The sequence below is a fragment of the Penaeus monodon genome, chromosome 12, assembly GCF_015228065.2.
Source record: "Penaeus monodon isolate SGIC_2016 chromosome 12, NSTDA_Pmon_1, whole genome shotgun sequence".
Taxonomy (NCBI): Eukaryota; Metazoa; Arthropoda; class Malacostraca; order Decapoda; family Penaeidae; genus Penaeus; species Penaeus monodon.
Window position 1 is genome coordinate 5,975,179 of NC_051397.1, and position 21,942 is coordinate 5,997,120.

Genomic DNA, 21,942 nt, shown 5'->3' on the forward strand with positions numbered 1-21,942 from the left:
CGCTGGCTGGCCTCACCTTACTACACCCAGCAGTCCCACACGGCGACACACACGCCACCGCAAGTCTCAGCCAAGTTCTTCTCCGTTTCTCTTCTCTGCCCTCACTCACGCTTGCTACTCCTCTCTTTTTCCATTCCTGATACCCTTGAGGATACAGTGAAGTGATACTAGTGAGGATCAAGTGCCCTGTGAGTGAGGATTGTGAAGTATTGGTGCCGTGCGTGGTCGTTGGAGCAGGGGTTACCGGACTCGCCTGGCCTTTGGCGGGAAGCAAGACTCTCTGCCTTTCTTCTGTACACTCTAGGGTGGTAGGTACCTTCGCTTCTTGTGTTGCTTTGCCGGCGCGCCCGTGCTTGGAGGCGCAGGGGGGGATTTTTAAGGAAGGTAGAGAGGGAATTTTCATCCGTCGAGCACGAGGGAGTGGTGACGCGAGGGAGGGAGATCGTGATGGCGGGCTAGTGTGGGGATAAAGGCAACGCTCGTGTCCGTGCGATGGCGGCGGCGGCGGCGGCGGCGGCGGTTCGGCGTGGCTGAAAGATCGCTCGCCCCGGCTTGCCAGATCCACAAGAGGCGTTAGGGCGGGTTGGAGGAGCGTTCAGGGGATCCTTAAGGGCAGTTAGGACGCCCGTAGGTGCTGGCGGGCTGCATTCTTTTTTATTTACGGAAGGATAGGCAAAGACGTCATGCGCCTCGATCGGTCGGTTTGTGCGTCGGTTCCCATGCGGCGTGCATGTTTTTGCCATGGAAGTGTGTAGAGACACTTCCCCACACGCCTTTCACGCAAAGGGAAGGCTTTTCCCCGGCCGTTGGAGGAAAAGGATCTGTTGTTAGGGGCGGTAGTTTCTAGACTCTGAGCCGGGGACCGAGCCTCACGCCGCGTGGTGTAACAAAGACGCGGCATCGCCACACCACAACCTCCTCCTCTCCATGCGTCAGCCGGAGATCCCCAAGCCGCTTCTCCATGCAGAGACAAAGCGTGCGGAGGGGATGGAAGACACGGGAGAGAGGGGGTCGTTCATTCACGTAAGGAAATGGCGGACGTAGCTTGAGAGCAGGAGTGCGCTAGGTTTGTGCGAGGAAGGGCAACTTGGAATTTAGTGGAAGCGAAAGAATGAGTCAGAAGTAGCCTCACATCCACCCCATTCTCTCTCTCTCTCTCTCTCTCTCTCTCTCTCATCTCTATCTCTCTCTTCTCTCTCTCTCCTTCTCTCTCTCTCCTCTCTCTCTCTCTCTCTCTCTCTCTCTCTCTCTCTTCCTCTCTCTCTCTCTCTTCTCTCTCTCTCTCTCTCTCTCTTCTCTCTCTCTCTCTCCTCTCTTCCTCCTCTCTCTCTCTCTCTCTCTCTTCTCTCTCTCTCTCTCTCTCTCTCTTCTCTCTCCTTCTATCTCTCTCTCTTCATCTCTCTCTCTCTCTTCTCTCTCTCTCTCTCTCTCTCTCTCTCTCTCTCTCTCTCTCTCTCTCTTCTCTCTTCTCTCTCTCTCTCTCTTCTCTCTCTCTCTCTTCTCTTTCTCTCCTCTCTCTCTTCTCTTTCTTTTTCTCTCTCTCTCTCTCTCTCTCTCTCTCTCTCTCTCTCTCTCTCTCTCTCTCTCTCTCCCCCCTCTCCATTTTCTCCATTTCTTGTCTTTCCCCTCTTTCTCTTTCTTTAGTCCTCGTTCTTTCTTCTCTCTGCCTCCTATTTAGTTTTCTCCCCCATGTTTCCGTCTCCTCACTGTGGACGCCTTTACCCCCCCTCCCCCTTCTTTCTTTTCATCCCCCCCCCCCCTATTCGGTCTCTCTGCTCTCTCCCGTTCTTCTTTTTCTTTCCCATCCCCTTTTTTTCTATCGCCTCCCGTCGTTCCCCTTTCTCGCCTCTGGCTCGCTGCTCCCCTCCCGCCTCCCTTTTTCTCTTTTCTCTACCGCCTCTCATGACGCTCCAGCTCTCTCATTTGCGGACACTTTCATATATACGTACATGCATATTTACACACACACACACACACACACACACACACACACACACACACACACACACACACACCGAGAGTTATCGGTCGTCATCTGCAGCGGCACAAGAATCAACAGCTTGATCGCCACGTTGTTGTGTGGTTATCTAATGCAACGACTTGAATGAATAAATATAAGATGGATTTATAATTGTTTTAAATGTATATATATATTTTTTTTACTGTTCTCATAACTCCTCACCCTCTTCCCTTGCCTCGTGTAAAGCGCGCTTGGTCAAAGAAGGGGCGGAAATGGTGTGTTCATCAGGATCAGAAGTATATGATAAGGGTTCCACGGCGAGATTACGTTACGTTTCTGGAAGATACGAGCTGTAGATTTTCTCACTTGGTGTACCCTGCCTGGTAACCATGCCTTTGAGGTGTGTCTAGTAGGTTTCGGCGGCATAGTCGTCTCATCGGAGGTATGAGAGTATCGTATTGCGTGTGGTTTAAATATTTTAGTATGTTTAAATCCTCGACTCATAGGATTGAACAGGTGGTTCTGAGAGACACAATATGGCTGTTCTTCACACTTGAGCTGCAGAAGTGTAGACAACAAAGGGAACTTGGCCAGACCACGCTACCGCTCTGACGTAATGTACCGAGAACTTAACATTGTTGCCACATGTCGCCCCTTTAGTTGCACCGCTGCATTCCATCACCGATTCTTTTGTTCGCTTATTCAACCACGTAAATGTCCTGCTCGACAACAGGTTTCGTATCTTCTGCTCATTGCAGCTGCGCCCATTGAGTCATGTATCCTTCTGGAGATAATTTTTTTCTCTGTATTGAAAGTTGACGTTTCAGTGACATGTTTTCCTCGAATGCCCTGCGCGAGAACTTTCAGCCAGGGGATCAAACGCAAGTTGTACTGCCAAGCTTTCACGAAACGAAGCCTTACTCGCTTATGTTGGCAAGTCTGTTGGTTTGCCTGCTCATGACACATGGCTGTTGTGTGTGAGGTAGATGGCCACGTGGCCCGTGCGACCGAGCCAGCCATCCAGCCAGCCAGCGACCACGCAGGATGCGAGCGAGGCTTCTGGGTGAACGTCCTGGACCCTGTTGCGCTGCTGCCGATGACGTATCCTTCGAACTCAGTGGCGCCAACCAGGAGATAAAGTAACGTTCTAAAATTGTCTCTAGATAGAGCTAAAGTGGGGAGCGGTATGTTTGTGTGCTCGCTTACGCACATTTAGAGCCAGACCAAAAGATTCGGCAGGTGCGGTAAGAATTTTCTTAGGTTTGGTCATCATTTTTGTGTGTTTGTATATATGAACCTGTTGGGGAAACGGGAATTTCATTTCATAGACAAATGTTTTCGGAAAGCGTAATATTTTTGTCAACATTTGAGCTTGCCGCTTATATAATGCACAGGGAGGAAGTGCATGCGTGCTTTCGTGTGTGCGCGCACATCAGTGCGTCGAGCTTGTCCCTATGGTGGCGGCTGGGGCCCGTTGAAAGGCGCAACCCCTGTGGCAGAGGAAGGCGAAGCGGATGTGTGATGTTAGCAGGGAAGTGCGTAGGTGCCAAGACAAAAACGCCGGGTGGGAGACGTCATCGTCCGTGTCAGGAGGTCTCGCACTGCCAGACATTTATCCCTCTCCCCTTCTCAAGGTGGCGTCCGTTAGTTCTAAATTAGAGTAGGCTTTGGGGAAGCACTTTTACGTATAAGGTGCAGAGTATACTTGACCAAGTTCACTTTGAAATAGGATCTACGAAGATGACGGCGCAGCGAAACGAGAATCATTGGCGTACGAGATGCGACGAAAAACAGCGTTTAGGTTTAGGTGGGCTGGCGTGCGGGAGGGTTTGTTTGGATGCCCTGCAACTGATGCCAGAGTTAAACCCCTTACATCTTTTCTCCTTGAGAGGGCTCACGCGCTGTGCAGTCCGAGTTTAATGGCTATGATTTATTTGGTTTTCTGTCGCCTTTCCGCACCTCCAAATATATTCACATACTACTCTAATGCTGCTCGTTTACTCACTGTTTGTTATGCATTGGACAAAGCGTCAAATGATACGAGCACGCGTGATTGTGTTACGATTTTCAGAGTGGTTTGTTGTGCAATATCCATTTATATTGAAATGAACATTTGACGTTTTGATTATTCTCCTGGCAGTTGTGCTGTGGATTTCCAGTTTTTTTTTTTTTATGAACTGAAGCGTTTTCAACCAAGCTTAATCACGAAAATAGTATTGTGGAACTTCTAATAGGTAATGTGGTCATGGCTGTGTGACTCAACAGGCAATAGTAGTAGCTGGACAGCAGACCTTTCTTGGAACCCTTGTCCCAATGCTCCCCTTCCCCTCCCCCTTTCACCCCTCCTCCGTATCCTCCTATCTCCCTCCCCCCCCCTTCTTCCCATCCCCTCTCCCGAGCTGAAGTACGCGCAGTCGCACCGGCAACCCCTTTCCCCTGCTCGCGTCCCCTCGGTTGGGTAATCCCGACTGATACGCATCACCTGCGCCTCGGGTGCTTTGTACGTTCACCTAACAGCTGTCCCGTCCAGCGGAAAATTTTGCATTAATGGGTGCTGCTCTGCCCTTACCTTACTGATGTTTGCAAAATGTTGTTTGTGGGATTGTTATTGCCTGGCCTGTGATCCATTGAAGAAATTAAGTGGAACTAATAGGAAGGAAAGTAGACTATTTTCATAATTTGAGGGAAATAGGTGGAGCGGGGAGGGAAAATGAATCCTCCATGGCTTCGTATACGGTCAGTTTGGCGAGAAGCTATGACGGACGGCGAGCCCTCTCCTCAGACTAGCTGGGTTTTCCCACTCTCGCCATACCAAAGTGGTTCTAACCCCGGAAGTTGCAGAGCACCAACATGCGAGAAAACACTCCTCCGTTTTCTATCCTTCCACACTCCAGTATTAGTAGAGACTCCCCTCAAATGATTGGATCTCTCTCTCTCTCTCTCCCTCCCTCCCTCCTGTTTCTTCTCCTTTTCTTTTCCTTTCTTTTCCTTTGTCTGTTTAGCTATTTGTTTCTCTTTATTTATTGTTTTGTTGCAGGCTTTATTGAATGGTGAATGATGAAAGGGGGGGGGTATATACTTGCGGTGACGATAATGAATGCCCAAGGGTAATGCCTTAAGCCTTAGATGGACCGAATAGGGGGATTTTTTTAGTGGAATTCTAGCCGAGTGTGTTGTCTGTGTGGCGTGGGCGGGGCGCAGCGAGGCGGGTTGGCGCCGGGCCAGCGTGGCGACGTGCCCCCCCCCTCTCGCTCCCCAACACCTCTCCACCCGTCATATCACCCCCTCGCATTTACCTCCCTGCCAGTTCCCTTAGCAGATTCGCCGTTCCACTCTTCGAGTTGAAATTATAGCCCTAATATCAAGTTCTCCGCCACACTGTATCTTTCGTCCTCGATTCCTCCTCTTTGTCACCACCTTCCTGTTCTCCTGCTTTCGTCTTTTCTCCTCTTACTTCGCTCTGTGTAACGCACGCGAGATGGAGGAAATTTTAGGTAGGGTCAGGAATTTGAAGACAGAAAATGGGAGTCAAACGGGTTGGTGGAAAAGGGAAAGAAATGGAGGCATGAGACGGAGGTAAAGAGCAAATTTTGCAAGAATGGAAATAATTATTTATTTTCTAAAATAATTTAAGTGTATTTCTGCGCCCCAGTGTAGATTCAACATTTTCTTTCAAACTCATTTCGCATATATGATTGATAAGTTGTTCTTGAACGCACGAGGGTCGCAGTGGCGGCGGACGACATCTGTCGGAGCCCCGCTTGTGTAAAGGGACACCCGAGTTTATTGTCGTAGGGCTGGATAGGGGCGGGGAAGGGCCGGGTGTCCTGGCTGTCATAAGGGAATTAGGTATTTGGTGAAGAGGGAGGGGAATATTGGGGTGACAGATGGGCTGAGTCATGAGGGGATTATTTCGCTTCATTCCCAACACCCGCCTGCCCTGTCCCCTCCCCCTCCCAATCTTCCCCTCCAGACTTCCCCTACCCCCCCCCCCCCTCACACATCCGAGTGGCGTGTCGAACCTCGTGTGCTTCTCATACCACGCCTTCCCTCACAACAAGCGATGGGCGTTCGCATGCTTCTACGATTTTCCTACACACGAACGCCTATCATTCGTTAGAGCACTTGCTCTAAATTGTTATTGTTCCCAATATTTTCAATAAAATTCCCGCGTCACGGATGATCTTTCAGCTGCTGCTCTTCTAAAGTACAGCTTCGTTACCAAGAGCCCTCCTTGGCCCGCCGGAGGAACGCTACTTTCCCCATTCTATCCACTGAATTATTGTAATAGCTTTCTCCCCTCCACCAAAGCGTCTTGCTATATTTGCTGTGTTTCCCTTTCCCACCTAATCCAGTGGGCTATTGTAACTAGTTCCTCCGTCCGTGGCTGGCATGGGGGCAAGCCTTTCTCGCTGTGGCGCGGGATTTACGACTTATTCTCTTCATCAAAGCAAGCTGTGGTTGAGTATTATTGTAGGCGGCGGGCTGGTATCGAGTGCATTAATGGCGAAAGCTTTTCTCCTCCTGGGTGGCGAAATTAGATCCTATGAAAGTCCCAGATAACTCCATCCCATTCCCTACTATCCTGGCAGCCGCCACTATTGATCGTACGGGAGTGCGTGTGTTTGCCCCTCGACCTCACCTGGGACATGGGACGGACCACACCTACCAGCCAATTGACTGGCGTTCCTGCTAGTTGCCAGCGAGTAGCACTGGCTTGGCCTAGGACACATGGCTGGAAGAATGTAGCCTTGACAGCGCCTCAACGTTTTTGTTGAGCCGCAAGCTGCCGAGTCCGTGTAAAGGGTAGAAATGCAGTTTCTTTCTTCCAGATGTTTGGATATTTAGCTTTTCTAGCGCGACGTGATCTTTTAAAAGGAACGGCTCGGCGGGAAAGTCGGTTGGGGATAGTTTGAAGACCGTGCGGTATAGCAGCTTTGAAGTTCTGTTAGGATTCGATGTTCGTTTTATTATCTCTTAATGGAGTTCGAGGCCGGGAAGTCACATTTAGTTCTTATATTGCCTTTTTATTTGCCATTATTCTGTTAATCGATGTAAGGTAAAACTAAGAAAAGGTTTTAGCGCATGAAGAGTACACCCCAGACGCCAGTACAATTTTCCCCGACGCAAACAAACAAACTGAGCTTAAGCAGAACGTTTTCCAAGCCTTGTCATCTGTTGCTGCTGATATTGACCCGTAGTTGGTGTGGCTACCTCCCCCCCCTACGCCCCTCTCCCCCGTGTCCCTGTCCCTCCCCCTGTCCCCTCCTTTTCTCTTCCACTCATCCCGCTCCCGTCAGGTCAATACCTCCAGCGGGGCTACCCTACCTGGAGCTTCGCGTAGAGCATCATCCCGGAAAGTAAAGTAGTAAGCTGGCAGGACTCGCGCTCTCCTTTCCTCCTCGCGAGTAAGGGCACCCTTTACATTTTTCTTCTGTCTGTGTGTTTCGGGAGGCGAGGATAATTAGGGAGGATTATTGTGTTTTGAATGATTGAAGGTCTGATACCGTGTTCTGATGATTTAGGATGCGATTATTTTTGCTGGAATAATCTCGTTAGGAAGGCAGAAAGTGGTTCGGAGAGCTGGAGCGGCCGGCGTGAACGACGTTAACGAGTAGTTTTGCTATTTTCATTGTGTGGATGGTCGGTGACAAAGTCGGAGATGGCGTGCCTGTTTGCTGAGCCTTTCCGCCTTTCTACTTGCTATTTCAGTTCACGCGCCTTCTACTACTCCAAGTTGTAGACTCTACTAAGCAGTGTGGGATTTCCTTTTTCAACAGTTGGCTGGAACCCCATTTCGAAACCCCCTTCGGCTTTCATTGAATTGCAAGAAGATTTTTGAGATGGCGATGCAGTGTACCATAACGTTTGCAGAATACTTGCTTATCCTGTAGTTGGTGCTTACGTGATATGCGTGCTAGTAAAGATTTTAAATACTTTTCAGTGAGTATACAGATGTGTAATTCTTAGACTACTTAGACTTTTTGTAGCCTATACACACTTCGTGTAAAATCATACATGTTATACGTTGCTTGGCAATGTGTTACAAGTGATTCTTAATCTGTCATCAAGCCTTGATTCCCCGTACAAATACTGCAACCCCCGAAGCTCTTGTTTCGAGACTCGTGTCACGCAATTAGTTTTATTTTAAGAGCTTCGATTCCCTCTATCTGATCAAGTTGTTACACAGACACGATCATTGTTTTGGATGTTAAACAAAACATGGTATTATGATTGTAATCTGATTAAGATGTTCTGTAATAGGAACTAACAATGGGAACGAAACTATTTTCTTTCTGTCTCCAGTGAATAAGTCTTTCCTGGTTACTTATCTATTAATCCCCCTCCCCCTCGTGAGTACCAGACACCTTACCATTAGCTCTGTGGCATACATACTACATATTCTACTTTTTCTGGTCTTCACACTTACAAGCAATACGAAACGGCACAGTTCTTGTGGTTTTATCAAGCATTTTGTGTCGATTCCGTACGTGACGGGAGATGCCACAGGTGTTCAAGTAATCAGTACAGCACTTGCCTTTGTTTTGAACACCTGTCAAAGCTCCGTGTTCAGATGAACAGTGCTATATTTAGTTTTACCATCCTGCATTTTTTTTGCGACACAAACGTTTGACAGGTTTATTTTTTATGAAGCTGTGTGTAGGTGTGACTAAGCTTATATTGACGACTATTTTCATGGTTGACAACACCCTCAATGTTTTACTTGGCACGTCACCCACTGTCGAGACACTTGTAGTAGACGTGGAAACATTGAAAACATACTGCCAAGAGGAACTACGAAGTTTTATCATGTTTGGTCCCTTTGCACGAGGGATTGAAGGAAGAAGTACTGTAGGAGTGCATTGTTTTTTCATGAAAAATGATTTTTTTCCAGACTATATAGTATACAAAATTAACGTATATTTCTTTTTCCTTCCAGGTAAGCCCTAAACTGTAAAGGTGTACATTGCGATACCTTGCTAGTAACAGCAAAGGGAGAGTTGGATCGGTACCCCTCACCCCCCTTGTGTATTATGAAGAGGCCCTTCAGCGAAAACCCCCACGCTACCCCCTCCTCCCTTGCCAACCTCCCCGACGAAGAAATGCATCAAATACAGGTACGTATTAATCAAATAGGGGTTTCGGTGTGTTCTAGAGTCGGGGTCAACAGTGCACTTTAATATTTTATATATATCGATAGTTGTTAATTAAAGACGGGTACTTTTTTACATTTATATAACTCGTGTGATTAACAGAAATCTGGTAAGTCGATATAGGCTCAAATGCTATTCATCAATACATTAGTAGTACTTTTTTTATACCACAACCGTTTTGTCCTGGTGAGATGCTTACATCCATACGTAATATCGCTAGTTTGAGTGGGCATGAACATACGACATTTCGCTGCGCCTTTGTTAACTCCCCCTGTCGCGCTCCCCGTCCTCCCATATCCCTACCCCCCTCCCCTCGGCAACCATGGAAAACGGGAATCCTCCTTAGCCCGGAGACTCAACCAGTAGACGAGGGAGAGAAGACGCTGCTCGCACCCGAATACACACACGCACGCACACTATACACACACGCACGCACGCACACTATACACACACGCACGCACGCACACTATACACACGCACGCACGCACACTATACACACGCACGCACGCACACTATACACACACGCACGCACGCACACTATACACACACGCACGCACACTATACACACGCACGCACGCACACTATACACACGCACGCACGCACACTATACACACGCACGCACGCACACTATACACACACACGCACGCACACTATACACACACGCACGCACACTATACACACGCACGCACACTATACACACACACACACGCACGCACACTATACACACACACACCGCACGCACACTATACACACACACACGCACGCACACTATACACACACACACGCACGCACACTATACACACACACACGCACGCACACTATACACACACACGCACGCACACTATACACACACACGCACGCACACTATACACACACACGCACGCACACTATACACACACACGCACGCACACTATACACACACACGCACGCAATGCGCTATACACGCACACAATGCGCTATACACTTACATACACACATACATACATGCGCTATACACATACATATACACAGATACATACATACACTATACTCCTACACATACATGCATGCATGCACTATACACATACATGCACTATACACATACATGCACTATACACATACATGCACTATACACATACATGCACTATACACATACACATGCATACATGCACTATACACATACACATGCATACATGCACTATACACATACACATGCATACATGCACTATACACATACACATACATACATGCACTATACACATACACATACATACATGCACTATACACATACATACATGCACTATACACATACATACATGCACTATACACATATACAAACATGCATGCATGCATGCAATATACACCTACACACACACATCTCGTGCGCTCACACCACAAATCTACAGTTACATGGTAACAAGTACAAGTGTGTATTTATATCATAATGGTCACGTACCCATCCTTTCCAATTATATTTTTGTATTTTAGATAGTTATAAAGGCTGTTGAACTGTTACATTTAGATGGGTTGTCTGCGAAAGGGAAATAATTAGTTTTTCATGATTGGAAATTAGGTCTGATTAAGAATACCTCAGTTTGTCGAATGAGTGGAGGGCTCCGCTACTTGTATTTGATGCCCGTCCGGCGAGTTCCGACGGCCGGCACGGAAATCATGGGAACGAACGCACAACGCTGCGGGGTCCATTTCGTGGTCGAGTCGAGCAGAAGCGGCGTCCCGGCGGAGGAGCGGCAGCGGCAGCGGCAGTGTAGGAGTGAGCGGTGTGATTGTGGTGTAGCAGCTAGCGGGGGTGTTGGTCTCCTCTCCTTGTGTTCACCTTGACGGCCACGCCCCGTGACGGCTTACCTGCTTTACGAAGCCGCCTTCCCTCACGCTTCCTCTGGCGTGTGTGTGTGTGTGGGGGGGGGGTTAGCTGCCGTCACTGCTGCGGCTGCTACTGCTGCTCCGCCTCCCCCACCGCTGCCGCCGCAAATTCGCCTCTTGGCCGGCTTGATTTCATTCCTCGAAGTTCCTTACGCATTGCGCCCCTTGAATGGACTCCCAGATCCTCCGGCGGGCGAGGAGACGAGGCTGAGAGGGGAAACTTTTTTTTACGAATCGAGTGGGTTGGGTTAACTTCCATGTCTGTAGAGAGATAATGAAATTATTCGGGAGGAAGATCTATCCGTTTTGGTAGCTGTCCCTAGATGTCAGAAGACGCAACTGTTATGGAGGCTTGATTTAAACCTAATCAGAGCAGATCTTGGATCCACTAGAACGAATGTCTCTAATTGCTTTTGAAATTAGGGTTTTATGGTTGTTTTTTTAATTGCTCCACTTACCTATGTAAACTGTAAGGCATTTCCGTTGCCACTGAGAACACCGGTGAAGTGGTTGTGGTTGAGAGCATGCAATTACATGAAAGGAAATCAGAACGGTTCATTTGTCCCTCGTCTACTGTTTTTCGATATTGATTTGCTAGTTTTTAATTTTCTTGGCTTAGACTTGAATCACTACTCGGAAAGAAGACAAAGTTAACACCTGGATTGACATCGAGGCAAAGGGGAAAGACGCATTACAGTACACGAATTAAAATTGAAGGAAAGAACACGTGGAAAAGGTTACGAGGTGGAGGGGAGGGGGGAAGGGTCGTAAAAGGTCAGAGGCTGGGCTGGAACGGGGAACAAGGTCAGGCTGGGAGGTGGAGATGGGAAGGGCGTGGGGGGCGGGGCATGAGGGAGGGAGGGAGGGAAAGATGCGAGCGCGCAGCAGCAGAATCGGTCGTGATTTATCTATAAGGGCCAAGTGGTGCGTCATGTTAGGTCGTGGCACACTGTATTATGTACGAGGGCAAATGGTGGGATACGGCACCTCGCCCTCTCGCCTCATTCTTTATTAAGGGCGACCTCACACCTGGCCGTGCTGTGCGCGAACCTTTCGCTCTCGCTTTTCCCTCTCCCTTTCATTCGCCCTGTCCTACTCTTCTTACCTTCTTCTCCCTCGTCACCCCTCGATCCCTCTCGTCTCCACCCTTCCAACCCTCCCTTTTGCTGTTTCTTTTCCTGCTTTTTTTCCCCTTCCGTTATTCTTTCCCCTCCCCTCTCGATTTCCCTTGCTTGGCAGAGGAGAGGAGAGTCAAGGAGACGGCAAATATAGGGGTAATCGGCATCCATCTTCCTTCCCTTCCCCTACTTTCTCATATCCCACCTTCGCTTCTTCCCCTCTTCCCCTCACCAATTCTTTATTCCCCTACCCTCCCCAATTCTTTATTCCCCTCCCCCTATCCCCCCATCCCCCCGCCGTAGAGAGGCACTAACTTCTCCTCTAGACGTCACTTGCCTTATTAATCTTTACTCTCGATCAGTCGTGGATTCTGGCGCGAGCAATGGCGACAATTGAATTTAGGTCGACGTGTATTTGCTCTCGGAAGGCTTAGCTGTCGGGTCGCTGTACAGTTTCCTCTCGCGAGTCGTTGTTTATTCAGTCTTTTTTTTCCTTTTTTTAATCTTTCATTGTTTTCGCCTTCCTTTCCCTCCACCCACCCGGCCCTGTCCAATCCCCTCCTCCTCCTTCCCCCGTGAATAGTCAAGGGAATTGAACTTTTGGGAGGGACGATGAAGGGGCGTCATTTTATATCTGTGAGAAGAGGGGAGAATATGATGGAGGGGGGGGGGGCGGGTTGCCGGAGCGTTGTCTTCGCATTAATGGTCCGGTACTTATTGGTGGTTGGTTTATCATCGTTATAATAGTACTTGGTGCCGTCGTCGTCGGGATGGACTGTTTATTTCCCATCTCCGGTTTGACATTTGCGGCGTATGATTTTGTTCTCACTTGAGAAGTTGGCTCTGCAAATTCTGCGTGAGAGTACTGGCGCTACATTGCCCACTCCCTTTTTTTATATGCTTTACAGGGATTGGTTGGCATTGTATGGTGTAGGAAAGGAGTCTGTTGCAGTCTTGATATATGTAATACTCGACGGCTGTTAGGCAAATTGAAGATAATTTGTAAATCCTTTTTTTAACAAATAGCAAAATTACATCCTCCATTTCCCTTTTGAACTGTCTTCTTCGTTCTCTTTAAGTCGCAACGAAAAAGATTTGAAGGTTAAATTTCACACAAGACGCTGTTCCCCTTGCTCTTTAGAAAGCACCGTTCCATAGCTACGTCTCTCATCCCTTTAAAAGCAAGAGTGAATTTCATTGCGTATGAAACCTCACTCCTAAGAAGATCACAAACGACATGGAGATGGTCCCCTGAAATATAGACACAATCAGCGGTCGAGCCTTTCCTTTTCATTGGACCGTATTGAAGAGTCTACAAGCCGATTTTACTAATGGCACCAGTGACCGCAAAGTGGGCTTTGATGAAGGACGAAAAGCCTGCTACGGGGAAAGCTCGCCAGGGCGGCTGAAATTCCGGGTTTTCGAGAGGGTCTCATCGGAAACCTGGCCGTCTAAATGTTGGCGGAAGCTTCTGGTCGTGCTCGTGACACAGGCCACATGTCCGTCCTGTCGCAAGCAAGCGAACTCGGGTCTTGATTCGTGTTTTGGCGGCTGTGTTGTTCCTTTGCAACCATGAAGACGGAGGAATGTGGTGGTGGTTGGTAGGGCCAAAGACTCCTGGAGGTCAAGGACAAAGCAATTTGTCATGGAAAATGCTGCTGCCCTGGAACACTTGCGCAGGTCAACCCTTGATTCCATACTTTATATCAAAGCATACAAATATTAGAAACGCGCAGCCTCGGGAACCCCCTACTCTACCCAGTTCCATCCAACTTTATCTACATAAATCTACTCGCCCACCCCAAGAAAGACTCCTCTATCCTAGGGACCTGCGCTCGTGACGGCGACGGCGTTCGCGCCGGAGCCCCTCGGCTGCGTCTGAGGTTTGGGGAGGTCAGAAGGGGGCGGGCGAGTCGTGACCCTGCCAGGGGTGTACGAACCCACCTCCGGTCTCGCCCCCCGGGAGTCTTCCCTGGTTTTAACCCCTGGGTCACGATCCCCATCCTTCTCGTCTTTAATGATAACCCGGCGTTCTTAACTATATGTTTTGTGCCGTCGTTTCCGGTGCGGGTCACGTGATTTTTTTGTCTTGTTTTGCCTACGGTTGAGTGGCCCGCCAGGGGGGCTGAGGCTTGTGGCAGAGACTGAAGTCATGGCACCTAAGAGGAGGGGTTCTAGTTCTACATTTATGGGTTTGGAACAAGCCCTCGTGCTCCAACCTCTCCTAAGCGACTGCAGAGTGCTGCTTATCCTTGTGGAAGAGGACCTTAACAGCCCCGGTATCACTGAGATTTCTGTTTTCTTTGCAATTGTCTCCAAGATTTTGCTGTTTTGCAGTCCCGTGGGGATGGCGGCCGCCTTCACCTGGTGTGTCCGTTCAACTGACAGGCCAGCTTCGCATGCTATCCCCATCTTCTGTATCGTACGTCTGTCAGGGAGAATTTAGTAACATGGGTTGCTCAAATCGCTCTAAAACTTCCCGGTTTTCATTTGTTTTTACTTTTATAGTTTTTATGAACCTGGTCTCAGTAGATTAAAAAGATTTTACAGGCGTGATTCAAAAACAGTGTGGTATTTAAGACACGGTTGTCACTTCCAAGTTCAAAAGCCTGCGTAGCAACAGCATTATAAGCATGGAAAGTTGCAGCATGTTGCGTCCCTTTACACGTATTCCAGTTCGTCGTGTTGTGGTATAGTCAGTCAGTCAGATCGTAATTTATTTAATGACTCCCTCCGTTCTTAACAATCGGTGGCAAGCAAAGCGCCTGAAAATAGATGACAAAGGTGATGGGAACGAGCGGTCGAAGCCCCGAAGACGTAGCGTTACATGAAGCAGGCTGATTGCTGCAGGAGGAAGTCCAATAGCACGTTAACCCCTGTGATAATGAAGAACATTTTTCTGGTTACTAGATTACGCAGTGCCCGCCACACACAGCCCTAAGTAGCAACCAGTGTATTATTATAAGAACTGAAATGGGTTAGATGAATTGCAGACAAAAAAATGTTTCATTTATATTAGGTTCTTCGTTCCTCTCCTCGCTCGTATGCGGTAAAGCTGAGAGGATTCCGGTTTGGCAACCAAGAATCCTGATTTTCTTTATTCCTTTCCTCTTGTGACCGACGGTATTCAAACCGCGCGGTCGGGGAGTACACCTTTGTGCCATTAAGCAAATGGAATGATTCCCCTCATCCTTTTGGGACGGCGTAAGTAATCAGGCGGTCTTACGGGAGCGATATAAAGTATTCCTCTTGGCTGGCGACGTATCGGGGAAGTATAGTGCTGAAGCGCCCTTTTGTGCGTACCATTTTGTTCAATTTCGAAGTAATAGCCGCCGGTAACTTATTTTAAGGTTGACGAGCACACGTACGGTAAAGATTTGAAACGTCAGGGATTGATCGATTTAGGATTGCAAGGCATTCTAGATTATTCTGTTGTATGAGTATCCACTCTCAATAAAAGTTGCCATAAAGTTATCCATAAGTATGTGGAGCTCTCGCGCGCATTCCCAAGAAGCTCCCAATATCCATACAGATGCGAGGTTAATTAATGGAGGCACGAGTTTAGTCGAGGGACAATTGTGTCGATATTATTAATACATTGCTGTTTGACTTCCAGCCCACCTTATCCTCCTTTTAGGTGGTAGTCGTCCTTTCAGTGTGCGTTGTACAAGGAGTTTCCAAAGCGTGGCGATTCGAATTAAGAGAGGGAAAGAGAAACTATTGTCATTTTGCTCTGAGAATCTAAAACCCTGGTTATTGCCCCCCCCCCCCCATTCTCCCTCTTGAAGTCGTGATTGCTCGAGGTATTCTCATTATTGGGCGATTTTTCATACGACTGACGCAGGCTTGGAATTTAGATCATCTTGCTTGCGTTTGTGTAGGAGGAAAGGCCAGGAAATGCTTTTCAAGATCTGCCTGTGTGAACATTGGTGTTTTTTTTTTGTTTAGAAAAGAGGTCTACATTACGAGGAATTCTTTATCGTCTCCTGTGCCGTTTCTTGTTTGCATTGCGCTTTATGTGACAGCCCCCACGTTACAGCATACAGCAGCATCACATACTCGGCTGTCGGGGTAATTTTAAGGTAAACATACGCGCAATAAATCTGTTGACGGTGACTAAGCAAACAAGGTTTTATTCTTCCTTATATCAGCGTTTGCTGTGTTTGTGCATTCTAGTCCTTGAAGCGAGTTCTTTGAAATATTATGTAACCTGCGTTTTGAAGAGTTGAACAAGTTTTTGAATTACGGCGAGGTTTGTAGGAAAGTACATAAGTGTTTCAGGAGAGCGGGGCCCTTTAATTCGCGTTAGTTTTTATGCCCGTTTCCTGTATTTTGAAGTAACCATTTCACAGAAGTCTGCCGGTTGGCCTGGAAGTTGCCGGTTTTCTTTAGTTTTTTCGGTGTTTGTTTGCAAATCGAGTGGTAAGGGTTAGGAGGCGATAACCTTCGGGATAATGGTGCGTGTGTGACGAAGATAAGGGAAATTGTGGTCATGTGGCTTGGTGGTGTGGCCGGGCTTGCATACGTGGCGACGGCAAGGCGATCTGGAGGGCGAGTGAGGTAGCTTTGAGGAGCGGGCGTGCAGTGCGCGTGCGGCAGGTGAGGAGGGACCTCCCCTATTCCCTCCTTCCAAACGTGCTTCCCCCCCCCCCCCCTCTCTCTCTCTCTCTCTCTCTCTCTCTCTCTCTCTCTCTCTCTCTCTCTCTCTCTCTCTCTCTCTCTCTCTCTCTCTCTCTGTGTGTGTGTCGCCTTCCCCTCCCCCTTCCCATTTCCCTTCCCCCTACCTTATCCCTTCGCCTCTCCCTCCTCCCTCCTCTCCTGTATCCCCCTCTATCGGCTAGGAATATGGTAAAACTTCTTGCTCTTCGCAGCACTGGACAAGGATGGTGGTGGAGTCTTCTTTAGCCAGGGTTGTTTTTGAGCTATCCGTTTTGTGGCCGGTTTCCCTCCTCGCTCCCGCCTAGAAGTAAACGGCAGACCATTTAGAAAGAGCCGGAATAATGTTGGAATTAGTGCAGCATGAGAAATTCTGGTGATTTTTATGTGTGCTGTGAGGGTTGGTGAGGAGTGTGATGGGACCCAGGTAGTCAGGTGGGGGAGGGATTCTAGGGGAGGCCAGGTAAGCCGGGGTGTGCTGGGCTCCCGCGCATGCGTCTCCTACCTTCACACGGAGAACCATGCAGAATTTTACTTGTATTTTTTCCGCCATGGGGGTATAGAGAGAGTTTTTACATAATACCTCCAGCGTGCTTTTAGCTGTTCGGTGGTTTTTATTGTTGATAAAGGATTTACTTTGTGGCCATAGCATAGGAGAGCTTTGTTTAGATGTGGTGGTGTGTGGCAGGAGTGGGGGAAGCGCCCCGCCTCCCTACCGTGTGCGGCGGGCGGGCTGTGGTGGGGGCTGGAGTTAGTCGTGAGCACGCCGCCGGCCCGCGCTGTGCTCTCTCTCTGTGTCTCGCTACTCACACTACCTCACTCACACCCGGACCTCACACCTTTCACGTCACCGCCGCCTTCATCGCTGCTGCTACTGCTGCTGTATCTTGTTACTTCCGCTGCTAACCACCGCTAGCTAGCCGCTTCAACATTTCCACCAAGCTTCACCACCACGTCGTCTACACCCGACCGCCACAGTGCGACCTGACTGCAACTAAACATATCCTACACGGCCTTAACTCGACGAGTGCTGCGACTGTGTTGAACCCTGTCGTCCGTACCCTGTCATCATCTGGGTGTGTGCACGTCACGCCCACGACTTCGCCCTCCTTGCCACCACATTCTTCCCGAGACGCATCTCTCACTACCACCAAAATTTTCACGGCGGCTGAGCAACCCACGCCCATCTTCTCCTACCTCCCGCCTCCTCCGCCCACTTTCTACCAACAACCCGCCAATCTGGAAGTCACACACTTCGACGTCATGGTAAGTTTCCTTCCCGACGGAACTTCTCCCAGAATAGCCTTGGGCCGATTATCTTTATAGACTTTTTCAAAACTTTGCTGGGGCTTGGATAAAGTCCGGAAGTGCTGGTGACCATTCCCTGTACTGCATTTCGCCATGGACTCGTCCGGTTTGGCTGGTTCAAGGGTTTCCGAGCCGAGATTCTTTTGATGCTTCGTGGAGACACACTTCTGTGTGGCATTGTAAAGTGCGTAGTTTTAACACAATGTGTTTAGATGTGTTTCTCGTCTAGTGATACGTTTAAAAGCAGTGTACTTGACATTGATCCATTTACATGAAACGATTTGCTTTAATGGCAGGGAATGGTTGAAAGGGCACATTGGTAGCTTATCGAGAGGAAATTAGTACCCAGCACCCGATGAATGATGTTCAGAAATACCTTTTATTTGTTCATCCATCGAGAGTTGAGTGTAGAGAAAATCCTCTGGTTTTATTTTTAAGGGAAACTTATTTTTTCAATGTCTCCCCAGTGTTAATTTACCGCAGGAAAAATACTTAAGAAATTTGCACATGTAGATGCTGCGACGGGCTTTTCCGTTTATTGTTATAGTTTAGCGTTATGCAGTGAAGCAAACATTATTCGTTCGTGCCGGTCGGCGATTTAGTTTGCCATGGTAATTCGTATTAAATAGTATCACCGGCGATGTTTGCTTCTCTGTATTCGTGAGCACTTCATGCTGATATGGTGGTAGTGGTAGAAATTAAAATTGACAACATGGTGGCAGTCTTACGTTTGTAGATCTGGTTGTCGGCAGCCAACTTAAAGATAATGTGAAGAGGCTCAAGTGAGGTTTGGTGCCACCGTCGGGACACCAGCACCGCACACAGGACGTCCTTATCCTCAAGTGCTATTTCTTTTTGGGCAGGCCATTTTCTTCTCCAACGGACGCATTAGGAAAAGCCAGGGGCAACTGCTAGCTGAAGGAAATAAGAGTTAATCATTCTCATTAGATATTCTCTCTCTCTCTCTCTCTCTCTCTCTCTCTCTCTCTCTCTCTCTCTCTCTCTCTCTCTCTCTCTCTCTCACCTTCCCTTTCCCCATCCTCTCCTCCTCCACTCCCTCCTCCCCCCTACCCCTTCCTCCCCGCCATCTTTCCCCTATCCACCCACCCACCCCTCTTTTCCCAAAGCATCGGAGCTTTAGTGGTATTGGCACTGAAGTTGTCCTTCCGTTTGCCTACCACCTTTCACGCCCACGTACCGGGTCTCCGGTACGTGGGCCCAAGACTTATTCCCAACTCGAGGACGACGCTGAGTGCACAGGACTGTTGTGCTTGTAGAATGGAGCGGCACGTCCCCCGGTGGAGTTAAATTTCCTGAGGCTTTGGATGTAGTGGGTGTCCTCCCCCTCCCCTCCCCCTCATCCTCAAACCTATCATCCTCCCACCCCCACCCCCACCTGTTGGATGTCAAATCAAAGTGTCCTTTTTAGGGTGTAGAATTTCATCTTGCTTAGGTTAGTGTTCCCACCTGTTGGATTTAGTCAAACGGTTTCCTTCCGTTTGGTGTAGGGTTTCTTCCCCCTTGCTAGATGTAGTGTTTCCACCTGTTGGATGCGCTGCTCATTACGGCAGCGTTGGCGTTTCGTCTTCGGAGTCTTTATTGATGGATGGGGTTGTCGTCTTGGTGCCTGCCGTTGCCTCTGATTTCCCCTTTAATCCGTCTTCGTTTTCGCTCCCTTTCGCTCTCTAGTTTTTAATTCTTTCTCTCCCCTCTTCCCTCCCTTGGGAGAATTTTATATACCAAAGCTTCTTACATATAAAAAAGCCTTAAAATACAGAAACAATAATTCAACTACATAAACATCAATAAAAAGTAGTTGCATAAAGAAATTACTGTAAAATGATTTTATTGTAAACGCATGTGCACTTAAAGAAATCTTGAAATAAGAGTAAATGCGTCCATAACACTGACGCACACAGGAGCGCATAGGTAGACACACACAGGTAAACACATACATGCACAGGTAAACACACACACACACACGCACAAGTAAACACACACACACACACGCACAAGTAAACACACACACACACACGCACAAGTAAACACACACACACACACGCACAAGTAAACACACACACACACCACAGTAAACACACACACACACCAGTAAACACACGCACACCAGTAAACACACGCACACGCACACCAAACCACACACAAGAAACAAACTTACAAACACTCACACACACACACACACACACACACACACACCCACACACCACACACAAGTAAACACACCACACACACACCAAGTAACACACACACACACACACACACACAACACACACACACACACACACACACACACACACACACGCACGCACGCACGCACACACACGCACACATACATACACTCTCATTCAAACACACACACTCATACTCACACTCATACACTCGCATTCAAACACTCACACTCATACACTCGCATTCAAACACTCACACTCATACACTCGCATTCAAACACTCACACTCATACACTCGCATTCAAACACTCACACTCATACACTCGCATTCAAACACTCACACTCATACACTCGCATTCAAACACTCGCATTCAAACACTCGCATTCAAACACTCGCATTCAAACACTCACACACATTCACACAACTATTAATGTGTGTATGTGTATGACTGAGTGTGCTGTACATCCAGTCGGTTTTAGTTACAGTACAAGTAAACTGTGACTAATGCTGCTGATGGTGCAGGTGGAGTGAGTGGCAAGTACAGATGGGGGGGAGGGGGTCGCAGATGGTCTGTTAACGGTGATCAGAATGCTTGTGTAGAGATGAGTGTTCCTTGGCGCAAGGTCCTTCGCAATGCTCCTACGTAGACATTTATCCAGGTAAATGTGATTGGCAGTTAAGCCGCGCTTTTAAAGGTGAGCGAAAATGATGTGGCCAGATAGTACAGGTCCCTTTAACGTGCAAGACTGAGAAACCATGTAGGTGGCGGCGCGCGGGCGAGGGTTTGTTGCAGGGGAGAGAGAGGGCGACTATTAACATCAAAAGGGAGCCGCTCGGGTGAATACACCTGACGGTCATCTTGATCTGCCTGTCACGGGGATCCGATTGTCCCGACGGTTATTTATTTCCGCGTTGTGTGTTTATTTGTCGAGGGAATGGCGGCGGGGGCGAGGCAGCCCAAGCCAGGGCGGCCCCGATGGACGGCGAGCCCAAGCCTGCGATCTGGAAGGAGTGGGATCGCCTGGTGGGGGGGTCGGGGGGGTCGGGGGCAGCACAACCTGGAATTGTATGGGCGAATCTAGTAGTATGTGCGGGTTGTGTTGTGGCAGCGAGTGGTCCTGGGTGGAGTGAGAGCAGACGCAGCCATTGATCGTGGGGGCCCAACAAGTGTTCCCCTGGCGAAGTGGCGGCCTCCCGGCTCTGCCGCACTACACCGCCACCCTGCCGCAGTGCTGCATCTACCTCTTTTTCAAACGGCCTCTAATAAATATAGGCCGCCACAGTACCTCGTTTCGGAAGTGGAAGGAATGGGGTGGTTTCGGGACAAGCCTGGCACTGGCGTAGGACATGGCCTACGACTTGTATCTTAGCCGACACTGCTGCTACCTAACATGACCATCCTAACATAACCAGTGCTCGCCACGCCCTCCAACTCGGTGTTGCCACCAAGATCAGGAATAGACTAGGATTGAATATATTTAGTATGAAAGTATATAAAATATTTATTATATATATAATAGAACAGATGGATACTACATATTTATGGATTGTGTGTAAATTGAAGTGTGCTTAATACACATTTATATATGCATGTAGGCTTATGTGTATGTATCATTGTATTACACAAACTTCATTTATATTACAATGTGATAATGATTAGTTAAGGATCTGTATTCATAATTGAGTAGGTGTTCCTTCA

At 48.3% G+C, this 21,942-nt stretch overlaps 1 protein-coding gene across 25 annotated transcripts in view; it reads left to right on the forward strand.

Annotated features, from left to right (window-relative positions):
- The window catches only part of LOC119579214 (polypyrimidine tract-binding protein 1-like), a 117,664-nt gene that overhangs the window by 61,949 nt on the left and 33,773 nt on the right, over positions 1-21,942 (forward strand). For 6 of the 25 annotated variants that reach the window (XM_037926927.1, XM_037926931.1, XM_037926932.1 and 3 more), the window contains exons 1-2: positions 18-308; positions 8,901-9,078. The exons of 12 other annotated variants lie outside the window; for them this stretch is intronic. In XM_037926927.1, the coding sequence (XP_037782855.1) occupies positions 8,995-9,078 (84 nt within the window). In that variant the 5' untranslated portion in view covers positions 18-308; positions 8,901-8,994. Of the gene's footprint in view, positions 1-11; positions 309-8,900; positions 9,079-17,506; positions 18,015-21,942 lie in introns of those variants that run through there. 7 more of the 25 variants (XM_037926933.1, XM_037926940.1, XM_037926944.1 and 4 more) reach the window with 4 other exon arrangements.